The sequence below is a fragment of the Mandrillus leucophaeus genome, unplaced genomic scaffold (assembly GCF_000951045.1).
Source record: "Mandrillus leucophaeus isolate KB7577 unplaced genomic scaffold, Mleu.le_1.0 Scaffold186, whole genome shotgun sequence".
Classification (NCBI taxonomy): domain Eukaryota; kingdom Metazoa; phylum Chordata; class Mammalia; order Primates; family Cercopithecidae; genus Mandrillus; species Mandrillus leucophaeus.
The window spans coordinates 4,894,565-4,922,416 of record NW_012101876.1 but is presented as its reverse complement, the minus strand read 5'-3'; the positions used below and the strand labels follow the sequence as shown (position 1 = coordinate 4,922,416).

The following is a 27,852-nucleotide window of genomic DNA, read 5'->3' as shown; positions in this document are numbered from 1 at the left end:
TAAAAAAATGTAAGCACAAATTTCATCTTTAACCCTACTAAGCAATCACCTTTTGGACCCATCCTCCAAGGAAATCATAGTTTCCACCTCACTTTATTTTTTTATTTATTTTTATTTTTTGAGATGGAATCTTATTCTGTCGCCCAGGCTGGAGTGCAATGGCGTGATCTCTGCTCACTGCAACCTCTGCCTCCCAGATTGAAGCAATTCTTCTGTCTCAGCCTCCTGAATAGCTGGGATTACAGGCACACGCCGCCATGCCCAGCTAATTTTTTTATTTTAGTAGAGACAGGGTCTCACCGTGTTGCCCAAGCTGGTCTCAAACTCCTGAGCTCAGGCAGTCCACCCACCTCAGCCTCCCAAAGTGCTAGGATTACAGGCGTGAGCCACTGTGCCTGGCCTCCACCTCACTTTAAACACTCATACTCCATGAGGATCTCTAAAGTTACCTAATAGAAGACTATAAGAATCCTATTTATTAACTATACTTAAATATTCTGTTGTCACAAATAAGTTTGCTTTACATGTCCCAGTAATGCTGCCCTTCACATATAAGGATGGCGAATCCTCTATTATTAAGATACATAACCCATTTATTTAGTGACAGTGGATCTGGACTGACTCAGAACGCCTCAGGCTAAATATAAATGGCTAAATATAAAATCTAAAACCACACTACTGAAGTGGCATATGTAGGGGAGGTCTACCACCAAGTCCCTTGGCCTGAAATGCTTGTAGCACATTTCTGCAAGCAAGAGCCAAGTGCAGGCTGCACACTCCATACCCTACACTAAGCTTTTAGGCCTCATTCCTTCTATGAGCGTTTTTGTGATGTCTTATGACAACCCTGAACCAATTACTCACACCCAGTCCCCTACCACTTAGCTATCACTGCTCCTCCAGACATGTCTTTTCCCCTCAGCTACACTATAAACTCAATAGCTACAAGAATTGCAGGTCACACAAACCAACACTGACCATGCCTGGCATATAGCTGGTACTCAGTAACTGTTAAATAAAAGGATAAATGAAAAACTAAGTAACCAGACTTTTTCCCTAATTTTTTCAACCAACACTATATCCCTAAACAAAAACTGTACATTCTTATCATTAAGAATGAACTAGGCCGGGCGCAGGGGCTCATACCTATAATTCCAGCATTTTGGGAGGCCAAGGCGGGTGGATCACTTGAGGTCAGGAGTTCAAGACCAGCCTGGCCAACATGGTAAAACCCTGTCTCTACTAAAAATACAAAAATTAGCTGAGCATAGTAGCAGGCACCTTTAATCCTAGCTACTTGGAAGGCTGAGGCAGGAGAATCGCTTGAACCCAGGAGGCGGAGGTTGCAGTGAGCCAAGATCACATCATTGCACTCCAGCCTGGGCAACAACATGAGACGCTGTCTCAAGGGGAGAAAAAAAGAAAAAAAAAAAACAATGAATTAATCCCAGTAAGTTCACAATTAACTCTTTTCTTTCCCAATCTTTACTAAGAGGTAGGAGGGAACCCTCCTGTCATCCAAAGCAACAAACAAGTCAAGAGGATTCAACAATCCTACTGTTTTCCCGTAAGTGCTAATGCTCTATTTGCTCTCTGTTATAACAACTGCAGAATATCCAGATGGTTCTCATACTTGTTCACAAATAATTGGGCTTCTTCTATTGGTCATGTTCCCCATGTTTTCTGTGCTCAAGGTATGCTATGGGGTAGGGAGGTAGAACGTAAAAGGGATGGGCAATCAAAATCTTAGTCAAGCAAGTTAGTCACTCCTACACAACTACTTGCCTAACATATATCAGTAATTCATATCTATGTTTTTAATTCCTTGCTTCAAGTTCCCATCCTTTTATTAAACAAAGACACCCTCTACTTAGGAGGCTAAAGCAGAGGATCAAGAGTTCAAGCCCAACCTGGGCAAAATACCAAGACCCCATTTCCTTGCCCCCTAAAAAAGACAAAGACACCCCAAAATTGTATTACTGAACACAAAATAGCCAAAAGTAATTCAACATGAGTTAGTAATCTGAATGAATTTTTCCTTGTGAAACTATAGGGCTTGGCTGGTCTGAAGGTAGTTGAGTTTTCTCAATTGATTGTTCACAGTCAGTTACATTTCCTACGCCTTATTCTACTCTTTCCCCCTTCTCACTGAAATGCACTTGACTAGTTAAAACAAACAAACAAACAAAAAACCCTATATGGCTTAAGCCTTAAACTGAAGAACAAAAATGTCTAGCTATGAAACTTTCACAGGGCACTTTCATTTTAAAAGATCAACTATTTATCCTTAAAGGATCTGTAAGAAATAGGGTGTTTTTATTTCGAAGCTTTGAGTTTAAAAAAAAGTCTAAAACTCTACTGATTTCACATTTAGTCATTTATATATTATCACAGTAGCAGTTGAAGGAAACACAATAGGAAGAAGAGTATAAGGAGGAGGAGGGAAAGAGCAGGCTTGCCCTTTAAGCTGCTAAGTACGAGTGTCGATGCTGAGTGCTTTATTTCTAATACTTCATTTAATCCTCGGAAAACGCTCTGAAGGGGGCATTATTTTTACTATTTTTTTACATAGGGAAATTAAAGGTTAAAGAAGTAATGTGCCCAACGTAAAAAGAAACTAACAAAACTAGTAAGTGATATGGCCAGGAACTGAACCATTGTGTAACTCCAAAAGCCCTCCTTCTTAACTATTGTACAATATTTAAATTAGTCACGTAATCCAAAAATTCCAAAGTAAATCCAGTTTAGAGGACTAATTTTAGTACAGTGAGACTAGATTTAAGATCTAAGAACACAGCTTCTTTTTAACCAAAAGCAACCTTCGTGCAAAGAATCTTTTCATCCTTCCACCTCCCCTCTTCCCCCATACACACACCAAAAAATCTTAAATAAATACAGCAGATTTTAACTTTCGAAAAAGAGAAAACAGTCATTTAAAAACAGCATGTCTTAAGTAGAATAAGGCGGTACAGTTTTCTGATGCCAACAAGACATTTTATAAACACTGTCACATGAAAATACACAGGCAGACTGCATAATTTCTGATAGGTGAGCCAGTAGTATTACTCAGTACCACCAGGTATGACACAAGGCTCTATTCTGTTAATATTTTATCAACAACTCAGGTAAATACTGAATAGCATACTTATCCAAGATGACATTAACTCAAGGCTGGAGAGGGATAGCCACCTTGCCTCATAATCAAAACAAAATTCTAACAAGTGATTATCAGGCAGAATCAACGAGAAGAGGCAATATACCACCATCTCAACATTCACAAAAGCATACGTATACTTATTAGAGATAAATGTAAAAATCTACTACTGGCTGGGTGCCGTGGGTCATGCCTGTAATCCCAGCACTTTAAGAGGCCAAGGCAGTAGGATCACTTGCACCCAGGAGTTCAAGACCAACCTGGGCAATATAGTGAGACCCTAACTCTATTGACAATAAATATAAATATATATTATATATAAAACCTACTATTATACTGAAAAACCAACTACTAACATACCAGATGCTAAGGCTCTACAGTAATAATTCACGCAAACACATGGGTAAGTTGACCTCACACATCATTTAAAGAGCTGTAAAAGCATTCTCAGTGTAAACCTATTGCTAAAAAGGTAAACATTATCCTAAACTGCATTATGAGAAAGACAGCTTTTTAGTCCAACGAAGTCAATGAGCCTAGAATATTTTACAACAATCCAAACACACCTTGAGAAGTCTATATTCAGTTTAGGGCATCATTAGAGCCTGCTACTAAGCATGCCATACTATGGTGACATTTCGGAAATGAGGTCTTAAGATGATCAGTGGAAGGAATTAGGAATATTCGGTCTAGAGAAGTATGAAGGGCAGTACCTGACCATTAATTGGATTTCAATAAAGATTTCTAAATAAATAAAAGATATGACAGGCACCTTCAAATATTTTAAAATATGTTACATGAAACATGACATTCTCCCTAAACACAGAACCAGCATCAATAGATAAGTTTCCAATCACCATAAAGTTTCTAGGAGAGATGTTGGTGCCATTTTTATATGGGGTGGGAAGCTGGTCCCCTCACCTTAAAAATTCTAGGAATGGTCTGGCAAAATGCAGAGGGATCTCACTGCCTCCTTACTGCCTGTGGTACTAAGGTTTCTGAAAATGTATCAGTAACCTCTGTTAAGGGAGATAATGTGAAATGGTTACCTTCTTCACTGAACCTTAAGTTCCAGAGCATGAACCCAAAGAACAGTGGCATAATCAGGCTTCAATGCACTTAAGTATTCTTAAATATTATTTGTACTTAAAGAAGTAAATATTCTTAAATATTCTTCATTTGATGAATTAAAAACTAGCATAATCACAACTCTTAAAAGATAAATCATATTTTTCTCCCATACTTATAATACATAGAAATGAAAAATGTGGTTCTAAATGCTATTAAATATTTGTACCCAAGAACTAATTGTAATCCATTTTCCATATAGCAATAAAAATCACAATAAAATGCATTTACCTCTGGAGACCAACAGAGATTACATACAAAACAATCAAACTGCTCTGCAGACCAACAGAGATTACCACAAAACAATCAAACTGACAGAAAAAAACAAATATCTTATTCCTAAAGAGTAGTATTAATTCTAATTTTACTTACACTACTAAGTCATTCTTAATGATTTTTCAGAAAATAAAAACCTGCTAATTGTTTTTAAAAAAAAAGTCAAGTAATGAGAAAGGATTTAATGAGATTTCCAGTCCTACTGTCCAGAAGTAACCTCTGCTAACTATTTCTGTGTATACTGCCAGCCGTTTTCTATACAGGTGTATATATAAGTATTTCTGGTGTTTTTTTTTTTTTTAAATTACTAATAGAACCACACAATAACAAATTCTGTCATTCAATACATCTTGGACTCTATGTCACCTTACATAACTAACCTGCCCCATTCTTTTTAATGGCTCACAGGGCATTTCATTATATGTAGTACTTCAATTTTAACTAGTCCTCTTGATGACATTTAGGCTGACTCCTGTCTTTTGCTATGACAAATGTTGCTGCAGTAAACATCCTGTACAAACTTCTTGACATGTTTGTGCAAGTACAGGTACAGAATACATTCCTGAAAGTGAAACTTTTGGTTGTGCATATTTTTTATTCTGATAGCTACCGCTACTGATCTCCAAAGGGACTGTGTCAAAAACTTCAAATTCAGAAACTTCTATTTTCTCCACAATTTAGCCAAGACTAGTCATCACTACACTCTAATCTTTGCCAATCTGACAAGTGAAAAATTATAATTTTGTTTTTAATTTGCATTTCTCCATGACTGAGGTTGAACATCTTTTCATGTATCTTTTGGCCTTTTATCTATTTCTGTGAAATGCTTGTTATCTAGAATAAGGTCACACCCAAACACAGTACTCAAAAAGTCTTATGTTTGTACCTATGTAAGAATATTATATTCTCAAAGTAAAGGACAATTCAAGGCAATGCTTATGAAAATTCCAACTGCCTTTTTAACAGAAATGGACAAACTGATTCTAAAATTCATATGGAAATGCAAGGGACCCAGAATAGACAAAACAATCTGAAAAAAAAAAAGAGAGAGAAAGACAGACAAACACTGTTAAAGGTCTCACACTTCCAGTTTCAAAATTAACTTACTACAAAACCTACAGTAACCAAAACATTATGTACTTACATCAGCGAAGACATATAAACCAACAGAATAGAGAGTCTAGAAATAAACCCATAATTTATGGTCAACTGATTTTTGACAAGGGTGCCAAGACATTCAATGGAGAAAGAATAGTCTTTTTAACAAATAGTATTGGGATAACTGGATATTCCATGCAAAAGAATGAAGGTGGGCCCTTATGTCACATCATATGCAAAAATGAACTCAAAATGGATCAAGCATGAGAGTTAAACTATAAAATTCTTATAATCTTCATCACATTGAATCAGGCAATGGTTTCCTAGATATATAAAGCACAAACAATAAAAGAAAAACATATATAAATCGGACTTCATCACAACTTTAAAAGTTTCTGATGTAGAGGACACCATTCAGAAAGTGAACAGGCAATCCACAGAATGGGAGAAATATTTACAAACCATATCTCTGAAAATTATCTTATAAACATTGCTGCAGTGAACACTCTTAGGTAAACGTCTCTGTATACTGGTACAACTATAGAATATATTCCTATCCAGTATCCAGAATAAATGTGTGTGTGTGTGTGTGTGTATACACACACGTATATATGTAAAGAAGTCTTACAACTCAACAATAAAAAAGTAAATAACCAAATTACATAATGGTCAAAAGATTTGAACAGACATTTCTCCAAAGATATACAAATAACCAATAAGCACATCACACTTCCTAGTTTCAAAACTAACTTATCACAAAATCTACAGTAATCAAAACACTGTGATACTTGCATCAGCAAAGACTTATAAACCAACAGATTAGAAGTCAGAGTGCAGAAATGATTTTTGCGTATGCTGTGAGATAACAGCCCACCTTCATCCTTTTGCATGAAAATCCATGCGTAATGACATCATTAGTCATTTGGGAAACGCAAATCGAAACTACAATGTGAAACCACTTCACACCCCCTAGGATGCAATGAAAAAAAAAAAAAATCAGCAAAGTGTTGAAGAGGATGTGGAGAAATTAATCAAATGGAATCCTCATACACTGGTTGTGGGAATGAAAAAATGGTTCAACAACTATGGCAGTTACACAATAAATTAAAGATAGAATTACCATGACCCAGCACTTCTACTCCTAAGTATACACCTGAAAAAACTGAAAACATGTTCACACAAAAACCCATACATGAATGCTCACAATACTGTTATTTTTTGACAAAAAGTAGAAACTGATGAACAAAATGTGTATATCCATACAATAGAATATTATTCCATCGCAAAAAGAAATGAAGTACTAACCCATGCTAGAGGAAGACATAAAAAGTCACATATTGTATGATTCCATTTATATGAAATGCCCAAAACAGGCATATCCATAAAGACAAAGTACATTAGTGGTTACCAGGGGCTGGCAAAAGGGGAGAATGGGAAGTGACTGCTAATGGGTAAGAGGTTTCTTTTTGGGGTGATAAAAATGTTCTGGAATTATATCAATATACCACTTTGTGACTATACTAAAAGCCACTGAATTATATATTTTAAACTGATAAATTTTGTGGTAAGTGATTCTATCTTGAAAAAGAAAAACCCAGTAAAGGACAGGGTTTACAAAATAATTTAATTCATGATTTACCACAGCTTTAAGAGAATTAGTATTAATACTGTAGGTGGCTCTGGGTCTAAAATTGTGCATCCAGAACAAATAAGATTTAGTCAATAGGCATGATTTCAAGCACTGACAGTTATGGGGCCACAGCTGATATCAATTCCTAAATGTAAGCGATGTAGAAATCAGAGCTGTAACTGAGGAATCAGGCAAGCAAGCCCAAGAGAATGATTGCCAAAGCACATGTCCTTTAACTGCTATCCTGCAAAGCAATTACAGCTGTACCCAACCTTAAGCAAACCCAGTCCTTTTAAGAACACATCTTTATCATAAATAAATGGGGGAGGGATACTGTGCTATGATGAAACAGGATGTAGGAGGAACTTAAAACAGCATACAAACAATAACAAGTGAACCTAATTTTATTACAAATGACTAACATAACCCTTAGGCAGGGATGAAAACAACCCAAGTAACTTCTGAAAACAGAATTTGCCTATATACTATAAAGTTAAAGACAAATATTGTACTCTAGTTTAAAACTGTGTTTCTCACCAGGGAATGAATAGGTTAGTAATTCTAAAACTACTTTTGTTTGTGTGTACTCCGATGAAACAAGTAAGTCAATATACTGTGGTTGAGAATAGTTTCTCACCTTTGTAGAAGGAAGTAACAAGGAAAGAGAAAAGGCCTGAAGAGGAAAAAAGACCAAAATGGACCCTACGGTGGGAGAACAGAACTGGAATCATCACTGGCAGTTTTTAATTTATATACTTCCATGGATAAGGAAATAAAAATATATGTGTTCATACATGTTACTAAACATATATACTGCTAGTTCTATCTACTAAGAGAGCCTAGAAGCAATGATACCCAGTAGCAAGGAGCACAACCGGCACCCAGATCTTGGTTTCTAGATATCATTCTCTAGTAAAATGAACTCAGCTCCCTGGAAAAATGGTTGATTCCATGGCTCGTGCAAGCAGGAAAAATACAAGATACACTCAGAATATCATGTGATATCAGAAAGTAAATCAGTGCTCACAAAATGAGAGAGGGTACTGTAGAAAGGACACAGGAACAAATTTTCAAGTGCCCTCAATAACCAAAGAGAGAATGACTTGAGCAACAAATACTGGATTTTAACCCATAAAGTAAAATATCCACAAAGTCATGTAAATAAATTAATTGGATAATTAATAAATAAAGGGGACCGTACTTCCTTAATTGTAGAATTCCAAATATAGTAAGAATGAGTGAAATAGAAAACTCGCCATTAAGCAAAGACCAAAGCAGTAATAAGTGTTGCCAGTAAGAAGCACTGATAGATTGCAAAACTGGCCCACGTACAGTATAATAGAACACAGGATATTGCAAAACTGGCCCATGAAAAGTATGATGGGACACAGGATATTTGCAGTACCTCCCCACTAGAGGAAAGTATTAATTACAAAGGAATTACTAATTATTATACAACTACAAGGTTAAAATGAATATTTATTATTAATTACAAAGGAAAAACAGTAACTTTACAATGAAGAAATCTGGCAGACACAGCCTTAACCAAGTGATCACATTAACTTCACCCATCGTAAGACATGCTAATCATGGGTAAAGATCTGACAACCCCAAATTGAGAAACACTCTAAAAAATAACTAACAGTACACTCTGCAAAAGTGTCAGTAACATTTATAAAAGATGGGAGGAAAAAAAAAAACTGAAAAGCTTAACAGGCAGGAGGAGACTAAGATGATGATAACTAAATGCAAGGTAGGATCCCAAATTGGATCCTGAACTAGAAAAAGAATAGTTTATAAATGTGAATGTCCTGGTTTTAATAATTATACTATGGTTATATAGGATGTTAACATTAGGAGTAACTGGGCAAAGGATATCCAGGACCTCTTTGTACTATTTTTATACCTTTTATGTAAGTCTAAAGTTATTTCAAATTTTAAAAATCAACATAATTTTAGAAGATTTTAGAAAAACCTCTCAAAGGAAAGTAAATCTTTCTACTATAACTGAATTTACATCCAGCAGTTAACTACACCTGAATTATACTGCCACTCTGGAAAGAATCTGGCATTTTTTTATCATTAAATTAAAAAGTGGGCATAATACTCCATCTACTGATACATCCGTTTATATAAATTATTCTAGATTTGAAAGAACTTCGGTACAAGGATGGGGGAAAGGGGTATCATACCATTCACATATTTGTTAAACCAGTCCATTCTGTTGCCATCCTATATTAAGCACGCAACTAGTGTTTTTTAAAGCCTTCAGGGAGCAACCATTATTTTATTAGCAATAAAAGAAGACAGGGGGAGGGGAGGGGAGGGGAGGGGAGGGAAGCGGGGAGGAAGAGGCAGAAGGAAAGAAGTGAGGGAGAGAGAGAAAGTTATTTTAGATTCCTTTATACCTTCTCCTAATACCTCCCCCACCATGACCAATGACATTCATTTCATAAAGCAGCTAATTGGTGAACTTAATTTTACAGGCTATGACAAACAAAACCTTTATGAAAAGACATTATGGTGGCATTCTTAACACCCTGTGCTTCCAGACCTAAATAACTACAGGTACAATGGGGAGCCACATAAGCCTGTAAAAGCAGTTGATGGTCAAATACAATTCAACATCATTTAAAGCTACCAACTTTGAATCCTATAGGGTTAAGTTAAACGATAATTTATTTGCTGTCACAAAATGTACTCTATTATTATTTTCCATTTTTAAATAGTGTTCCTCAAAAACTAATTTTTCTAACCAACTAATTAATAAATGGAATATTTAAATAATCTTAAAGATGAAAAACAGGCATGTTATTTCTAAATTCCATCTGCAATTAATAAAATGTACATTATTAAGTCCAATACATAGTTTACCGAACTCAAGGACATTTACCTACAGTAATTCCATTCTATAGATGGAGAAAATAACGTATAGTAAGAGTAAACTGGTTTTTTTCCTAAAAGGAAAGAAATAGCAGCAAAAAATTCCAGTGACTCCCTAAAAATGAGAATGCCACACTACTATGTACATATAAGGAGACTTTAAACACTGAGGCTATGACTGGAATAGATCACTAAGGAAATGGTATTAGAGATGAAAATATAGGTGGTCCTGTCCCTAACATCACCGAAAAAACTGGAGGGAACATTCAGCACCTTACAAAATAAAGTAAAAAGGCACCTGAGGACAAGCAAAAGAAAGCCACCTAATGAAGACCCTAAAAAGGAAATCTAAGGAAGAGTTCTGGACTTCAGGGAGAGGTCTACTTAGAATCATAAACGGATAAAAAGGAAAAAGGCAATAGAGACACAGGAGGTCTACCATTTTCCATGAGAAATAATTCAGTACATTTTGGTCTTGATTTCAAAGAATAGTAAAACTGCTTCCAAACAATAACAGTTCTGTGAGCAATAAATAATACATAAAATGTATTTACAGGCTAAAAAGTACAATTTAAGGGCTTAACTTCATTGATCTATATTAAGGGTTTAACTTCATTGTCTACTGCTAAGGGAACACTAAATACTGAATCCTGAAATAGTACAAACCCAAACCAAAGTATAATCAAAATCATAATTTGATAAAACCAAGAGAAAAGCATTAAGATTATAAAAGCTACTCTATGTTTCCTAGGCATCCCACTCACCTCTCAGGAAAAGAAATTGTGTGTGTGTGTGTGTGTGTGTGTGTGTGTGGCCTTGAAATCAGCAGTTAAAAGACCAAAAGTAACTCCCCTAAATCTATTCAACAAGGAAGGTAAAGGAAATTAGCATTTGCTGAGCGGCTCTTTCATGCCAGGCACTTGTACATACCCTGCCTTGTCTAATTCTAACAAACCTGAAGTAGTCATCATCTCTTTACAAGCGAGGAAACCAAAGCTTAGAGGAGTCAACTTCCTTGCCGTTTGTTAGAACAGTGTTTCTCAACCTTGGCACCATTGACATCTGGGGCTAGACAATTTTGGGGGCGGCAGGGGGGAGGTAGAAGATGCTGTCTTACGGATTGTAGCATGCTTACCAGCATCCCTGGTCTCTACACACTGGATGCCAGTAGCATACTTTGGGTTGTGGCAACCCAACATTTCTCTAAACATTGCCAAATGTCCCTTGGGGGCAAAATAATCCCGAAATGAGAACCACTTAGTTAGAAGGAAGAAGTCAGCATTTTCATTCAATTGACAATAGGCACGTCCCAGACTCTGTTCAAGATGAATAAAGGACAAATTGAGGTTTCTGCCTTCAAGAGCTCACTTTGAAACATGGTACTTGATTTAAAACCTCTCTCCATGCATAGCCATATTGAGCCTCACACCATGACAGCCTGACCTACATACTCCCTTCAACCAGCCCCTAAATCCACTCACTTCTTCAACCACAATCAATGGCACCCTCACTGACCTAAATGATATCTTGCAGTCATGTCTGATTCAACTATTCCCTTAATTCTCTGTATCTAGTCACTGTCCAAGTCCTGCTGATTTTTCTTAGGAGTAAAATATCTCCGTCATCCATCCCTACCCTTCATTCCCATCACTCTAATACAGATACAAACCAAACTCCCTTTATCTTCTAACAGAAGAAATCAGGAGTAACTAATCTCTCTTGGTCCCTCATATGAATTAGGGGTACATATCAAGATATAGTAACTGATCTACCAACTTTTAGCATAGAGGGCTGGCAGACTTCAGAGCAGCCCACAATGACCACATCTTTCTCTGGGATGGGGAGGGACGCTGGAATTTCTCAACTGATAGTAGTTTCATAAGCGAAATATTAACTCTTAAGTAAATAGTAACCCTCACAAGCATTAAGAAGAGGACACAGCAGAAATTAGTTTGCATGCCATTACAAAGTGATTTGCATGCTATTTCTGGCATTTGTGCCGTGAACTGCTTTTGCCTGCTTCAAAAGAAGGTAGAACTGACACTCAACAGAGCAAGTAAGGTGCAACTCCCAAAGAAAGCTTAATTAAACCAACTAATATTTCCACCCCTGCTGATGTAGAAACCTAGATGAAGGCAGGTAAAGCAAACATGCTGCTAGGGAAACACTAAAATAGATGGCCAAACAAAATCTAGTGAAATGCCTGCATACAAAGAGATATATAAATCTCATATATAACATATACAAATAAAATCACAGCATCAAAAGGCTAATTTATTTATACTACAAATGAAAAAGACTCCTATTTAAGATGAGAGGAAATCCAGGACCTAGTTCAAAGTTGGATCTTGCCCTTAGGCAGAGAATAACAGAACGTTTATGTACTAATGTACCGATGCTTTATCCTTTTTAACTTCCAAACACCATAATCAAGACAAATTTCTGAAATGCACAACTTAACCAAAACTTTTAATTTTTACTCTGCGTGTTTAAATTTTCAAAAAAACACATTTACATGTTCAAAAAAAAGTCTGATGAGTAACTTCCTAAATACTTCCACTTATTATTTCTGAGTTTTCCTATAAACGGCTGATGGCAAATATATTTATTATTTAGGGTCTTGCTTTTTCCAACTTTATCAAGCTGTTTTAAGTAAATAAATAAACAGAAGTAATTTCTATAAGGATGCATCAATATCTCAAAGCTTGCTAAAAGAATAAAGAATGTCATTCTAAAGTTGGGCATGGTGGCTCATGCCTGTAATTCCAACAATTTGGGAGGCCAAGGCAATAAGACTGCTTGAGTCCAGGAGTTTAAGACCAGCCTGGGCAACAAATCAAGACCTCGTCTTTACAAAAAATTAAGAAATTAGCTGGGTATAGTGATATGGGCTTATAATCCCAGCTACTCAGGAGGCTAAGGCAGGAAGATCACATTAGTCCAGGAGTTTGGGGCTTTGAAGAGCTATAATGATGCTACTGTGTTCCAGCCTAGGTAACAGAGTGAGATTCCATCTCAAAAAAAAAAAAAAAACACACAAAGAAAAGAAAAGGATGTCATACTAAATTAATGCATTTCCTTCTGAGGGACATGATTTTAGGTCGGCACATTTATGAAATGACCCAATGTCAAACCAAAAGGCCTTTAACTTAAGAAAGCAATTATAACAAACAGGTGTATTAAATAATTCCAATTCACACATTTCTAATATCTATAGCAGAATTTAAAAAGCAGAGATAGAAATTGAATCAGACACCCAGTTACAGCCATCTTAAGATAATGCTTCTGACCCCGACTATTACTGTCTTCTGTCTATAACCTAGGACAGCTTTTCAACATTTCATTCAAACTTTTTCTAAACACATCACAAGTTTAGTCTAATCTAAATTAACACAGTTGGTTTAATTTATTTGTAATTCTACAATTTATACCTTTGTCTGTAGTAACTTAAAGCCTGAAGACAGAAGATACACAGTTGACTCTTTAACAACATGAGTTTCAACTGTAAAGGTCTACTTATACTCAAGATTTGCTTCTGTCACCGCAGACAGCAAGACCAACTCCTCCTCTTCTTCAGCCTACTCAACATGAAGACAATGAGGATGAAGACCTTTATAGTGATCCACTTCTACTTAATGAATTATAAATACATTTTCTCCTCCTTATAATTTTCTTGGTAAGTTTTTTTCTCTACTTCATTGTAAGAATACAGTATATAATACATATAACATACAAAGTATGTGTTAATCGACTATTTATGTTATCAGTAAGGCTTCCAGGCAACAGCAGAGACTATTAGGAGTAGTTTTCAGAGATTTAAAAGTTACCTGCAGATTTTCGACTACATGGTGGGTCAGCACCCCAACCCCCACATTGTTCAAGGGTCAACTGGATTAACAAATGCATACAAGTTGCAGTCATACACATCCAAGAGGAAATTATCAATTTAGTCTTCTTTTTTTGAGAAATCCTTTCTTTCATGAAATGATAGCATTAACCTCAGAATGCACTCTTTACTGCCTTTTACCAACATTTGTCTACATGAAAAGCATAAAGATAACATTGTCATAACTGATGCCTGAAACCATTATTAAAAAGAATTTGTTTTAACAAAGCAAATGTGAGGGGACCTCTTAAACTGATCCTTAAGATATCTTAAGATGCTACATGTAACAACAATGTAATTTAAAAATCATGCTAACTTTACCATCAAGCCACAGCGTTCTTGGCACCTTTAAAACAAAATTTAACCTTGTAAAACAGATCATGGCTAACTAAGATCTCCAAAATCAGTCCTGGGCCCCTAGGGGTGTGTTCCCTAGGAAACTATTTTGTTTCATAAAGCTTCAGGTTAACAGACCTGAATTCTGCTGACTTTAAATGAATGACAAAAATATGAAGACAAATCAAGTATTTGGAATCCAACTGTCAGAAGGCTACTGCATACAAGTACTCTCTATAGCATCCTCTGGCTTAAAGTACGACAGTTTATAAAATGTTGTCATACATACAGTCTCTTTTAGTTTCAACTCTTTTTCAAAGTACTAATTAAGAGTATCATTTTATGGGCAAAACTGCAAACAACATAAACTATATTTCCCACACCCAAAGATATAAAATATTTTTATAACCTGGTTTCCTATTTTCAGTTAAAGGAATAAAATTAAGGTGGCTTCTCAACCCTTTTTCCCTATAGCTTCTCCAACTATAGTAACATAATCTTTACTTGAGACATTCCTACATGATTAACAATTTGAAATTGAATTAAGAAACTGCTTTTAAAAGTAAAGTATAAATACATCCATTTTCAAACGAAAAAGATTGGGGGATTGTTCTCTACACCTATTAGCTCTGTCTATAATCTTAAATTAACCACGCCCTGAAATCCTGAAGACTATTACATTTCTATTCACTAGTCAAACATTTAAGGCTATATTAAAGTGTCATGTGTATTAAAGTCACACTGAATTTTCTATGGGAAAGGCCAAATTTATTCCAAAAAATAAATCCATTACAAGAAAGGAAAAACTAATTTGCAAGCTTCTCCAGCTAGAAATATCTTTTCTAGTAAGCTATCACTTTAAACATGCAATTAACTTTTTAAAATCAGGTAAGAGCTGTTTACTTGTGCATCTCAAGATTCCTAAGTGGTATCTGTTTAGATTTGTGATAAACATGTACAAAGAAATTCCAAAGGGTCTGGATAAAATCCTAACTCATGACTGAATGTTAAGTAGTCCAAAAATTCCAGGAAATTAACATTTTAAATGTTCCTAGTGACAAGCAGAAAGTGTTCATCAAACATCCTGGAGTCTATAGCTAAAAATTGGTCAAGATTTGCTGAGAAAGTTTAAATGGGCCCTGGGAAAAAGGTCCAGAAGAATCAAAACTGAAGTGTCAAAAAAAATACCACCATTGCTGAAGGAACCCACACATGGATGAAACCATTTCCTCCCCACACCACTGTAAGCTACCTAAGAACCTACATGCTGATGCTCTAGGGAGCCACTATCAATTTCACACTGTTCACACCTACAAATATAACTTACCTGCATACCTACTGGAGGATTCTGTTACTAGGGAATAGCAGCATCACTCAATTCATCCAAGTTAACTGTACGTCAAACATTGCTCTGGTGGCTTCATTTATTACCTACACCAACTTTGCAAGAGGGCATTGTCTCCTTTACTGATGAGAAAATTTATAGAGGCTGAGAAAGCTTAGAAGCCGAGTAACTTGTCAGATTTTTTAGGGGAGGAAAACATTACCTGTCAGGCTTCAACTCCAAACCTGTCTCTTTCTATACTGGACCCTGGCTTCTTGCTAGAGCCCTAACTTTTTCTGTAGGCTTAAAAGCACTAATGCCATAGAAAATTCCTTACTTAACTCCACTCAACCCTCAACTAACAATGACAACTTCATACAGAGTATTTTGGCCACAACTGTTCCCCCTTCCAACATTCAGCTGTCATGACTATATTAAAGCCAGGTGGCCTATTAGTATGTATCAAACATTCAGCTAGGCTATTTATAATTAACATTTAGTGAGCACTTACTATGTGCCAGATACTGTTTGAAATGTTTACAACAACCTCATAAGGTAGGTTCTATCATTATCTTTATTTTATGAAGAAAGGGAAGCACAGAAAACTTTAATATGCACAAAGATAAATGGTAAGCAACGAATCCAGCATTCAACTCAGTTTCCATGGTTTCACCACAACTCAAGCTCTTAAACGTTATCATTCCTCCCTCACAAGATAATTTATACAGGGTTTCTCATTTAAGCCTCTCAACTCTGTGAGTCAAAGATTATCAATTCCAATTTATAGATGAAGAAATACCAGCTCAGAAAGGTGAAGTAATTTACTTAAAATCACACAGCTTTAAGTGGTTCAAGACAAGTTAGTCAAGACTTGAATCCATTTTTGTTTCACACCTCCAAATTGTTAATACTACACCATATCAAAGAAGGATGAGAACTATAAAAAGGCAAGTGAACAATAAAAAGGAACAGGTATCAATCTATGTAGTTTAATATGGTCAATCACTTTGGAAAATTTCTAGACTATATACAGGCTCTTCTTCAAACTGTTTATGTATTAAAAAAACATGTTACGATAGTGAGGAAACTGACAAAAATGGTCTCTTGATGGTCAAGAATAACAGGACAGAAAATCCCACACGTTTTTAAGAACTGTATAATCTTTTACTATGAAACCACAAAATTCATATTTGGCCACAAAATACAGAGACAGACACAAGCAGGCACCATGCTCCTATCTCACAACCACCGCCTCCCACCTCAGTAGATAATGAGAATCGGCTTCATTATTCATGCTCCTCTTCCTGAGAGATCAAGAAACAAAAGCAACATGAAAGAATCCACCTACTTTAGGCTATCCTCTTAAATCTGGTACCATTCTGAAAACAAGCTCATAAACATACATAAAATTTTAGAAGTTATTTAAGATGTTTCTACCAAGAAACAAGTATATGAATGCATTTAACATTCTTTGTCTCATGTGCAGAATGGATTTGCCTTTCTTAAATCTATAAACTTAGAAAGGAAAAAGACTCAGAAAAGTGATTTTCCTATCACCAAAAACATCACTGCTTTCAAATGTTTCTCAAGACCCAATTAGACAGTATAACTCCTCTGCAGTTACACACTTTAGTATTTCAGAAAATGTCTTCCACCAATTATCCATCCAGAGTAAAATTGGACAATATAATCATGACTCTCATCATATTCCCTACATAGCCCAGAGGTCTCAGATAGCAAAACTGATTACTGCATCTATAAGAAACATCCATTTCAAAATTACCAGTCCTAGTAAGACAATCAAGCTTACATTCTCAACAATGGAAAAACAAATTAGAAGCAGCCAGCAAGCAAGACTGCAGTTCCTTTATAACAGATACAGATTTTTTAAAACAAATTACAGAAGAGGAAAAACCTGTCATTTGTTAAGTATCTTTTGTAGTATTTTGCAGCCCGGTTAAAGGCAGAAGAAAAAAAATGATCATGCACAAGTCAGAAGTCAGTCCAAAGAATAAGTGTTGTTTCAGCAGGGGGAAAAAAAATCACTTATTCACAGTTGTTCGACAATTTTAAAAATAATCAGTGCTGTGCAGGAAAAGCATTAAATATTTTAACGAGGCCAAAGGGATCATGTAACATGTGAATGACGATCTAATGTGTCCAAAGTGTACAGTGAACAAACAGGTTCCGCTGTCAACCTCCTAAATGATGTTTTGAAATAGGGTGGAACTTTAAGAAAAGCACTCGCCTCATAACATTTCATTAAATTCACAGGTTTTTGTTTTGTTGTTTTTTTTTTGTGTGTGTGTGTGTGTGTGTGTGTGTGTGTGAATTGAAAAACAATGAGCTTTTCCCCCAGTGCTAGAGATAATAAAACATGGCTTGCTTTCTTATAAATGAATCCTGCCACATCGAGGCTTGAAACGCCAATATACAAAGATGCAGCCCATCCCCTTGTCCCCCATTTCTACTTCCCCTCGGGTAATTCCTTTCAAATAGCTATTTAAACATACATAGACGCTATCTGAAATGAAAACTTTCCTCCCATTCCCTAAGCTGAAGAAAGCAGGAATTCCTCAAGAAAGCTGAATCAAGCTCAGTCACCCACAGAACCCCAATCCCTCAAATGCCCTATGTTACCAAAATAAAAGCTGGATACCCTAAGTAAGCAAATCCTTGGACACTTCACACACACAGTAAATAAATAAGCTCACTAAAATAAAAAGGTGGAAAAACAAAGTCAACTTAAAAGCAAACCACCACACCCTCAACTCCGCGTTGCAACCGGTCGGCCAGGGGCCTTTACCTTCATTTTCCATCGAAACTGCACTCGGGTTGATGGCTACAAAGTCTTTAGTGTCAGCCACGGCCACACTGGGAATAGAGAGAAGAGGAGGACAAGGAAGAGAAGCCCCCGGAATCCCAGGCTGTCACCCCCGCTCCCGGCCACGCGTCCCACGGCTGCTCCCACCACCCCTAGCAGCAGCATCTGCAAGAGAAACCAGGAGAAGCGGCGCTGACGAGAGATAGGCTGAGAAAGGAGTTCCCCGCCCAGCCGCTATCTCGGGAGCCCCCCCGCCCCGCGCCAAGATCCCGCACCCGCCCCATCGAGTGCCCGCAACGTCCCCAGCTCACGCCAGCGGGGCGGCGCCCTAGAGATGTCCCCCCAGCCAGGGGATCCCCCTTCCTTCAGAACCTGGAAGTTTCTAGAAATGGGGGCAGGAGGTAATACTGGTACCCACCCAAAGCCCCACACAGCCCTCCTCCAGGCTGCGGGGTCTCAGCCGCGGGGCTCGCGGGGGCGCCCCGCGCGCCTCGAGAGAAGAGGAGCTGCTCGCGGGGCAGCGGTGAGAGGCGGGAGCCTGATCCGGGCGTGAGAAGAAGCGAGCAGGAGGGAGGGAGGGAGAGAGAGAGGGCGGGCGGGGAGGGGAAAGGAGAGGAGGTGAGGGGACCCGCCACGGTCCGCCGGGCCGGCTCCGCGAGGCCGTGCTGGTCTGCTCCCGCCTCCGACTCCTGCGCTCCGCCCCTCCCCGCCGCCGGCCGCCCAGGCGCGCCCCGCACTCCTGGGCCAGCCGCGCACCAAGCTTTGTCGCTACTACTTCCGCTGCGAGAGGTGCGCGCAGGCGTATTCGTGCTCACGGGCGGGGAAGGCGGAAGTGAAGTGAAGGCCGAGACTTCGGCCTGGAATGGACAATGTCTGTATTTGGATCCGTCCGGTAGGAGGTCGCGCGGGGTTGGTGGCCCGCCCTGTTCTTGCCGGCGCCTCCCTTATCCCAGGGACGGTGTCCGCCCGTTTATGTGCACCCACTTAACGCGAGGGTGGGAGATTCGCCCACTCCGCGTGTTGGCCACACATTCCCGTGGGGCGGCCGCAGGGTCAACCCAAGCTGACAGCCATGGCTGCTGTCCCTGAGGCGTTTAAGCGCTCTCTACAAATTCTGCAGGGGAAGCCGCTCCCGACGGGGTGGCAGTCACAATCCCAGCAGGCGACGTTGAGGCCCGCGGAAGAAAGGGACGAGGTATCCATGCTCCTGCCAGGGACTGGAGCACCAAGAGCAGCCTCCCGAGTCTCGCACTCTCACTTGCAAAACCCTGCACTGACTGCTTGGTTTTTGCGGAAGCCGGTCATCGCGGGGCGACTTCCCAAAATTCCGTAAGGGGTGTCTTTAGTTACCATGTGTAATGAGACAGCAAGGTTCAGCCTCAGAGAACTCCAGGGAGAACTAATCTTTTTCATTCGTTTGTGGTGTGTGGAACTGGGGAGAGGCTGGAACAGCAATTAGAAACCAGTCGTACAGCGGTCGAAGCCAATGAACGAGCACTTCTTCGGCCGCTGTACCTTTGTCCAGGGGCAATGTCTTTTCACAGGTAAACATTTCACTTGCTCGGCATCTTACCCAGACCCCTAATAAGTGCTTTTTAATTAACGATTGGTTTTAATAAACCTTGGTGAGCCAGACACGTAGTGTTGAACAGAAGTCCTCGCACACCCATAACCACTAGAGGGCAGGGCTTCACCTACTGAGTTGGTGATCACCCTCCAGAAAACTCAAAAAGAAAATTTCCGTATATGCTAGTTGTGTTTTTCTCCTTCAACACTTAGACACTTTACAAATTTGCTTTTTATCTCAAGTCCTGTAACATATCCCAGTGTGCTCTCTAACCACACGTTCAACATCAAAATTAACAGACGGGATTGCCTGTGTTTCTATATTTGTTCCCAAGTAAGTAGTACTAGACTAGGATAGAAAATTCTGGACAGCTTTCTAGATTTACCTTTCTTTTAAGAAATATTGAACCTTTAATCAGCGAGGTCACTTTTAAAGATGAACCCATAAAAATCACTATCAAGTAGATTTCTAGTCTTAAGAGTTAACTATTTATGATCCACCTCTGGCGTGCATGGTCAGTGATTTTTGTCTATACAATGACATAGAGCCAAATTAACGGACGGGGTTGCCTGTTTTTCTATATTTGTTCCCAAGTAAGTGGTACTAGACTAGGATCGAAAATTCTGTACAGTTTTTAGATTTACCTTTAAGAAATATTAAACTTTTATTCAGTGAGGTCACTTTTAAAGATGAACCCACAAAAATCACTATCAAGTAGATTTCTAGTCTTAGGAGTTACTATTTATGATCCACCTCTGGCATGCATTGTCAGTGATTTTTGTCTACATAATGACATAGCCTATGATTTTTACAATGATTGTGCTCTCTTGTAACCAATTTGTAACAGTTATCACTACATTCTCAACCTTGAAACAGCATTATATTAAAAATGAAAGCATCTAAGGTAGGAAATTACACAATATAAACACTTTGGTATTAACATATGCATTTACAAAATAGAGGGTAACTGTACAGAATTTGATATTGGGTCACTTTAGCTGAAACATTTTTCTAAAGCAACTTTTCAGAGCTATCTATTTTATTAATAGACTGCAATACTCTAGCATTAACACTGAATCTATAACTCTTCCAAAAGATTTATAGCTCCATGGTTTATTCCTAAAATGACTTAAACTGAAATTTTACTTTTGGTCGCCTAAATTATGAAAATCATTGTTCCTATTACTAAGCCAAAAAAGAAACCAGTAAGATCAAGATCAGCTTTACCAAGAAGAATTGACCAATGAGTCATTTTATATAAAAAACTTAAGCATCTGCAAATTCTGGTGTCTGAGGGGGTTCTGGAACCAATCCCCTGTGGACACTGAGGGATGACTGTATATATACATGTCATACACACACGTATGTATACATATAAACAAATATATGCACATACATGTACATATATTCATACACACACATACATAACATACTACCCTTCTTTCAAAAGATTGTTGTAAGAATCTCATAAAGTAAGTGAACGCAGGTTGCAAATTATAAGCACTATAGAAGTATAAGATTATTATAGAGAGAAACGAGCAAATCCCTGGAGTGTTAGCTACAGTGAGATTGATGGCAATGAAATATATTATGTCCAAGTTTCATCTTATTGCTTCCATAGAAATCAAAGCTCTAAAAATTCTTTCTACTCTCCTTTCGTCCTGAATATTTAACCTACAAAATTAAGTGCATCTGATGCAAAAAGTGGTCACATGAGCAAGAAGGGGAAATTTGTCATGCTTCTCCGCTTGGGGGAAATATTACAAATGGGAAAGATTGAAGAAGAATGGTCATGATGTTCTAATTTTCTTCATACTGTGCTTTATTCCACAAAGGATGTGAGGCATCTTGATTTTAATATCAAATTTGATAGCTGCATTTTTATAAACCTGGATGGTAAAAGAATATGTGGTTCTTTAGGAATTTAAAAATTAAAACTTAGAAAAATTATTTTAAAATCTTTCCTTAGTTAATTAATGTCTTCTTTAAAGGCTGTTTTAATGTTGTTTAAAGTACCAGAGGTTAATAGTTACGAAATTTCACCTAGCTGCTAGAAAAGAAATTGTCAGTTTATTTTAAGTTGAACATTTTATTTATTTATTTACTTTCTAACTTACTTAAGAGACTCTGTCACTCAGGTTGGAGTGCAATGGTGTCATCATAGCACACTGCAGTCTTGAGCTCCTGGGCTTGAGATCCTCTTGCCTCAGCCTCCCAATGTGCTTGGGATTAGAGGCATGAACCACCATGCCTGGCAAAGTTGGACATGTTAAAAACATATAAAGATGCATCACTTTATTTTTATAAGCTAACCTACTCCAACAGAGCAAAAAGAAGTATTTTTCTTCTTATAGGATAAAGGACATGCTAAATGTCAAGTTTAGAGAACTATACAGTTTTATTGCCAAGAGTGTTGTATGAAATCAGTGCCTAACAAATACTACCAGAATTGCTATAAATCTGCCTAGTTCCATGTTTTGGCAGTGCTGGAAGATTAAAAGTTGGAAGAAGAATAAAAATTGAAGGACTCATATGAGCTACTTGTATTTTGGTTGGTTTTAATAGGACCCAGATCCCCAAGTACTCTACAAATATTTTATCACTCACAAAATTCCATAGCCTCTTTCACACTTGCTAGCATTCTAAACATGAAATATTTCATGAAACTGAGAAGATGAAATGAGAGAACTTATACTCTTAATTTTTATTTTTAAAGAAGTTTATTTCAAGTATGGCATAGTCTGTCCATTTATTGGCTCAGATTCTGAGCCAGTGGTAATATTTGGGGTCTCTTATATACTACCAGTCGTCTGGATTAGACATGAGTGTGGATGGGGTGCATGTGAAAATAAGAAAGAGGTAAGAGCAAAGTGAGTGTGAGTCCCATGACCAGGAGTACCATGACCAATGAACTTCATCATTTCCATGGAAAACAGACATACAATATTCCAAATTATATAAACTACAGGATTTGTTTTGAGATACAAACGCACCCATTTAAAAGAATATTCCCTCTAGTCTCCAAACTAGGATAATTCACCTCTGGCCCCAAAACACTTGACAGCAGTGAATATGTAATAAAGACATTAAATAAATGGATAGCCTGAAAAATGTTTATCATAAATATTTTTTGTTGAATGAATAACAACCTACTTGTTTCCTGTGATCAGACTAAAATCCAAGCTTCTACTTTCCTGTAAAACAAAGAGGACTTAATGGGATTTTTAAGAAATTTAAGGGTCTGGTGCATCTCACACCTGTAATCCCAACATTTTGGGAGGCTGAGTCAGGAAAATTGCGTGAGCCCAGGAGTTCAAGACAAGGCTGGACCACATAGTGAGACCCTGTCTTTACAGAAAATAAAAACATTAGCTGGGTGCAGTGGCACACACCTGTGGTCCCTGATACTCGGGCAGCTGGGGTGGGAAGATTGCTTGAGCCCAGGAGGTTGAAGCTACAGTGAGCCATAATCATGCCACTGCACTCAAGTCTGGGGGACAGAGCAAGAACCTGTCTCAAAAAAAGAAAAAAAAAAGGTTTAAAAACATGAACCTACATCTCCAAAAACCACAAAGGGGTTAACTAGGACAACATTATCTGAATGGGAATAAGTCCTAATTGTTGTAAGAAATGCTTGATATTGAGCACTGCCCAGAGCAGATAAAATTGCACACTCAGATTTTGAGCCCAGGTAACCATTTGAAATTAAAAGATAACAGTGTTGAGGTGGTTGTTTCCATGCATTTGAGAAATTTTAGCTGAGCCTGTGCTTTTGATTTTGATGGCATGCATATTAATGCCTGACAAAAAGCATTATACACTAGGTCCTCGAATAAGGTGATTTTCAACATCATCTCATTAAATGATGAGGAAAAAGAAACATCAATTACTGGTAGGGCCATTGTATTGAGTTTGCACATTCTCCCTGTGTCTACATGGGTTTTCTCCAGGTATTCTGGTTTCCTCTCATATCCCTAAGTTGTGCATGTTAGGTTAATTGGCATGTCTAAATTGTCCCAGTGTGAGTGAGTGTGTGTACGTGTGTACCCTGCGATGGAGTAGCATCCTGTCCAGGATTGATTCCTCCCTTGAGTGCTGAGCTGCCAGATAGGCTGCAGCCACCTACAACCCAGAACTGGAATAATTGGATAAATAATTACCTTATTTGTTTTATTAATCTTTCTTAAATGTATGTATAACTCACATTTATTTCAGTGTTTAATATTTGAAGTGTTTTGGGAGCAGAGCAAGATGGTGGAATAGAAACCTATACCATTGATAACTCCCGACAGGAACAACAAATTTTAACAATTATCTGCACACTGGAAGGCACCATCACAAGAACCAAAAATCAGAGCAATCAGAGTACCTGGTTTTATATTCATATCGTTGAAAGAATCATTGAAGAGAGTAGGAGAGACAGTCTTGAATCACTGACACCACCCCTTTTCCCCGTAACCTAGCAGCAGCCGTGCTGCACAGAGAGTCTATACACTTCGGAGAGGGAGACTGCAGTCACTAGTAGTCTTTCTGTTGAACTCAGTGCTGCCTTGTCATAGTGGAGAGCAAAGCCATGCTGGGCTCAGCCAGCACCCATGCATGAAGGGAGCATTTGGACCAGACCTAGCCAGAGGTAATGGACCATCCCAATTATCAGAACTTGAGTTTTTTGGCAAGCCTCACCACCATGGACCAAAGTGCTCTGAGGTTCTAGGTAAACTTGAAAGGCTGTCTAGGACACAGGGATTGCAGTTCTTAGGCGACTTCTAGTGCTGGGCTGGGATGGTACATGACCTAGGGAGACACCAGCCAGGGAATCTAAGGGAGTGCTTATGCCATCCTTCCCCCAACCCCAGGCAGCACAGCTTGAAGCAACAAAAGTGACTCTGCTTATGAAGAGGAGAACAAAGAAGAGTTTGTTTTGCATCTTGCATACCAGCCCAGTCACAGTAGGATATGGCACTGGGCAGTCATGAGGCGCCCATGCCAGACCCTAGCTCATGGATGACATGTCTAGACACACCATGGGCCAAAAGGTAAACCGCTGCCTTGAAGGGAAGGATCCACACCTGGCAGGATTCATCACCTGTGACTAAAGAGCCCTTGGGCACTAAATAATCAATAGCAATACCCAGGTAGTGCATCATGGCATGGGCCTTGGGTGAGACTCTGAGACGTGTCTTCAAGTGACCCCCAGAACATTGCCAGCTGTGGTGGCTATGGTGAGAGACTCCTTCTGCTAGAGAAAAGCAGAGGGGAAAGTAAAGAGGACTTAGTCTTGCACCTTAGATACCAGCTCAGTCAGAGTAGGGTAGATCAATAAGTGGGCTCTTGAAGTCCCCAATCCCAGGCCTAACCTCTTGGATGGCATTTCATGACCTTTCCTGGGCCCACTTGGGGTCAGGAGTTTGAGATCAGCCTGGCCAACATGGTGAAACCTCGTCTCTACTAAAAATACAAAAAATTAGCCAGGTGTGGTGGTGTATGCCTGTAATCCCAGCTATTCAGGATTACAAGAGGCAAGAGAATCACTTGAACTCAGGAGGCAGAGGTTGTAGTGAGCCAAGGTCACACCACTGCATTCCAGCCTGGGCAACAGAGTAAGAAAAAAAAAAAAGAAGAAGAAGAAGAAAGAAAAGAAAGAAAAAAGTATATGACAGACACACAGCTAGTATCACCCTGAATGGGGAAAAACTGCGAGTCATTATTGTAAGACTGGAACAAAAAAAGATGCCCACTTTTTCACCACTATTATTCAACATAGTACTGGAAGTCCTAGCTAGAGCAATTAGGCAAGAGAAATAAAGAACATCCAAATTGTAAAGGAAGAAGTTTAATTATTTTTATTTGCAGATGATATGACTGTATATTTAGAAAAACCTAAAGACTCCACCAGAAACTGTTAGAACTGATAAATAAAGTCAGTAAGTTGCAGGATACAAAATCAACATACAAAAATCAGTAGCATTTCTATATACCAACAGAGTACAATATGAAAAAGAGGTAAAAATAATCCCATGTATGATAGTCACAAATAAAATTAAATCCCTAGAAATTAACCAAAGAAGTGAAACATCTCTGTGATAAAAACTGTAAAACACTGATGAAAGCAATTGAAGAGTATGCAAAACAAGGTAAAGATATTCTATGTTCATTGAATGCAAGAATTAATATTTTTAAATGTCTAAAGCAATCTAGCGATTGAATGCAATCTCTATCAAAATGCCAATGACTTTCCTCACAGAAATAGAGATAACATGGAAAACATGGAGAAACACCATCTCTACAAAAAACTTTAAAACTAGCTAGGCATGGTGGTGTGCACCTGTGGTCCCAGTTACTTGGGAGATTGAGGTGGGAGGACTGCTTGAGCCCAGGAGGACAAGACTGTGGTGAACCATGTTCACACCACTGCACTCCAACCAGGATGAGAGAGAGAGAAAGTGGGGGAAGGAGGAGGAGGAGGAGGAGAAAAAGAAGAAAAGGAGATCTTAAAATAGGTAAGTTAAATTGCCACCAGCCAATATCTTCCACCAACTTTGAAAACTTTGCTGATGGGTTGGTTGTTTTAAATTGAAACTGTGGGACAAATTCTGTATCGTATCTGCATGCTTTTAGCTGTGTTTGCATTAATAGCCTAGGCCTCCTCCCTCCATTTAAATGCTGTATCAATTTCATATCAGAAACATTTTCAATCTCTCTTTATCCTGCTGCACACTGGGCTGTGAGAGTGCTTTGGGAAAGGTTGCATTTCCTCATACCTACAAAATGGTACATTTTGCACTTAAAAGTTTTCTATGCCAATAACTGCTAGAAGTCAGATATTTTCTGCAAAGCTTGCATCTGTGTCTGAACTTGTCCCATGTCCTTCCAGGCCCCCTGCAGAAATCGTCTCTCTCCACTGTGCTTCCCATTGTGCAAATAAATGAGAAAAAGACACAAAATGCCATTATGATAATAAATTAGAGAGTGAGATACACAGCCCCAAGGCTTTATGAGGATCCTGCAGTTTAACCCTGGACAATCATGCAAACAGACCACTACTCCTACTGAGCATACTATGCGAAATAAAGAACCCATATCAATGAGATGGTTTTTGAAATACAAAATGAAAAAGGGGAAATTACAATTTTGGCAATATAGTTTGTGAGATAAATGACAGAGAAGGGTATTTACAAATTGGCAGGAAAGAGTTTTTGCAACACAAGAAAACTGTTAATCCTTTAGGTTAGAAAATTTATTGCTACAATAAAAGATCAGGTGGAAAATTGGATTAGAAGCATTTACAGTATGCCTTCAGACAACTTATTTTTATTCCTTGGTTATAAAAGGTAATGCTTTTGTAGCCTATATCATATTTTAAGTTTTTAATAGTTCCAAATGTCCTATATTTAGGGGAATTAGAAAAATGAGGATTTGAAGGGTAAAACTTTCTATGAGTGGCAACAGATAAGCTGAGGTGAAAATTTGGGGCTTGAACTGACCCAATCAGCTCCCAATTCAAACATCTGAATGCAAAACTATTTTCTGCAAAAGTGCTACATCAACTACTAGAAATACTGGTATTTGAAATGAGCAGTGTCCCAGTCTAGAATATTTAACAGGAGGCTTACAAACTAAAAATGGCCCCAGGCCCTTCAAGGTGAGTAAAGGGAACTCTGTAATTTTCCAAATGATAATTATAGTATATCTTTTAATGAGTATCATAAGTAATCCTCAAACATCTATTCCCAGCCATCATCAACA

The 27,852-nt window shown here is 38.1% G+C and overlaps 1 protein-coding gene across 5 annotated transcripts in view; it reads right to left on the bottom strand.

Annotated features, from left to right (window-relative positions):
- Positions 1 to 27,852, bottom strand: part of ATP2C1 (ATPase, Ca++ transporting, type 2C, member 1) — a 158,435-nt gene that overhangs the window by 102,786 nt on the left and 27,797 nt on the right. The window contains exons 1-2 of one of the 5 annotated variants that reach the window (XM_011977974.1): positions 18,958 to 19,327; positions 18,522 to 18,704 (exon numbers count right to left, since the gene is read on the bottom strand). The exons of 2 other annotated variants lie outside the window; for them this stretch is intronic. In XM_011977974.1, coding sequence (XP_011833364.1) covers positions 18,522 to 18,527 — 6 coding nt within the window. In that variant the 5' untranslated portion in view covers positions 18,528 to 18,704; positions 18,958 to 19,327. Of the gene's footprint in view, positions 1 to 18,521; positions 18,705 to 18,957; positions 19,328 to 27,852 lie in introns of those variants that run through there. 2 more of the 5 variants (XM_011977975.1, XM_011977973.1) reach the window with 2 other exon arrangements.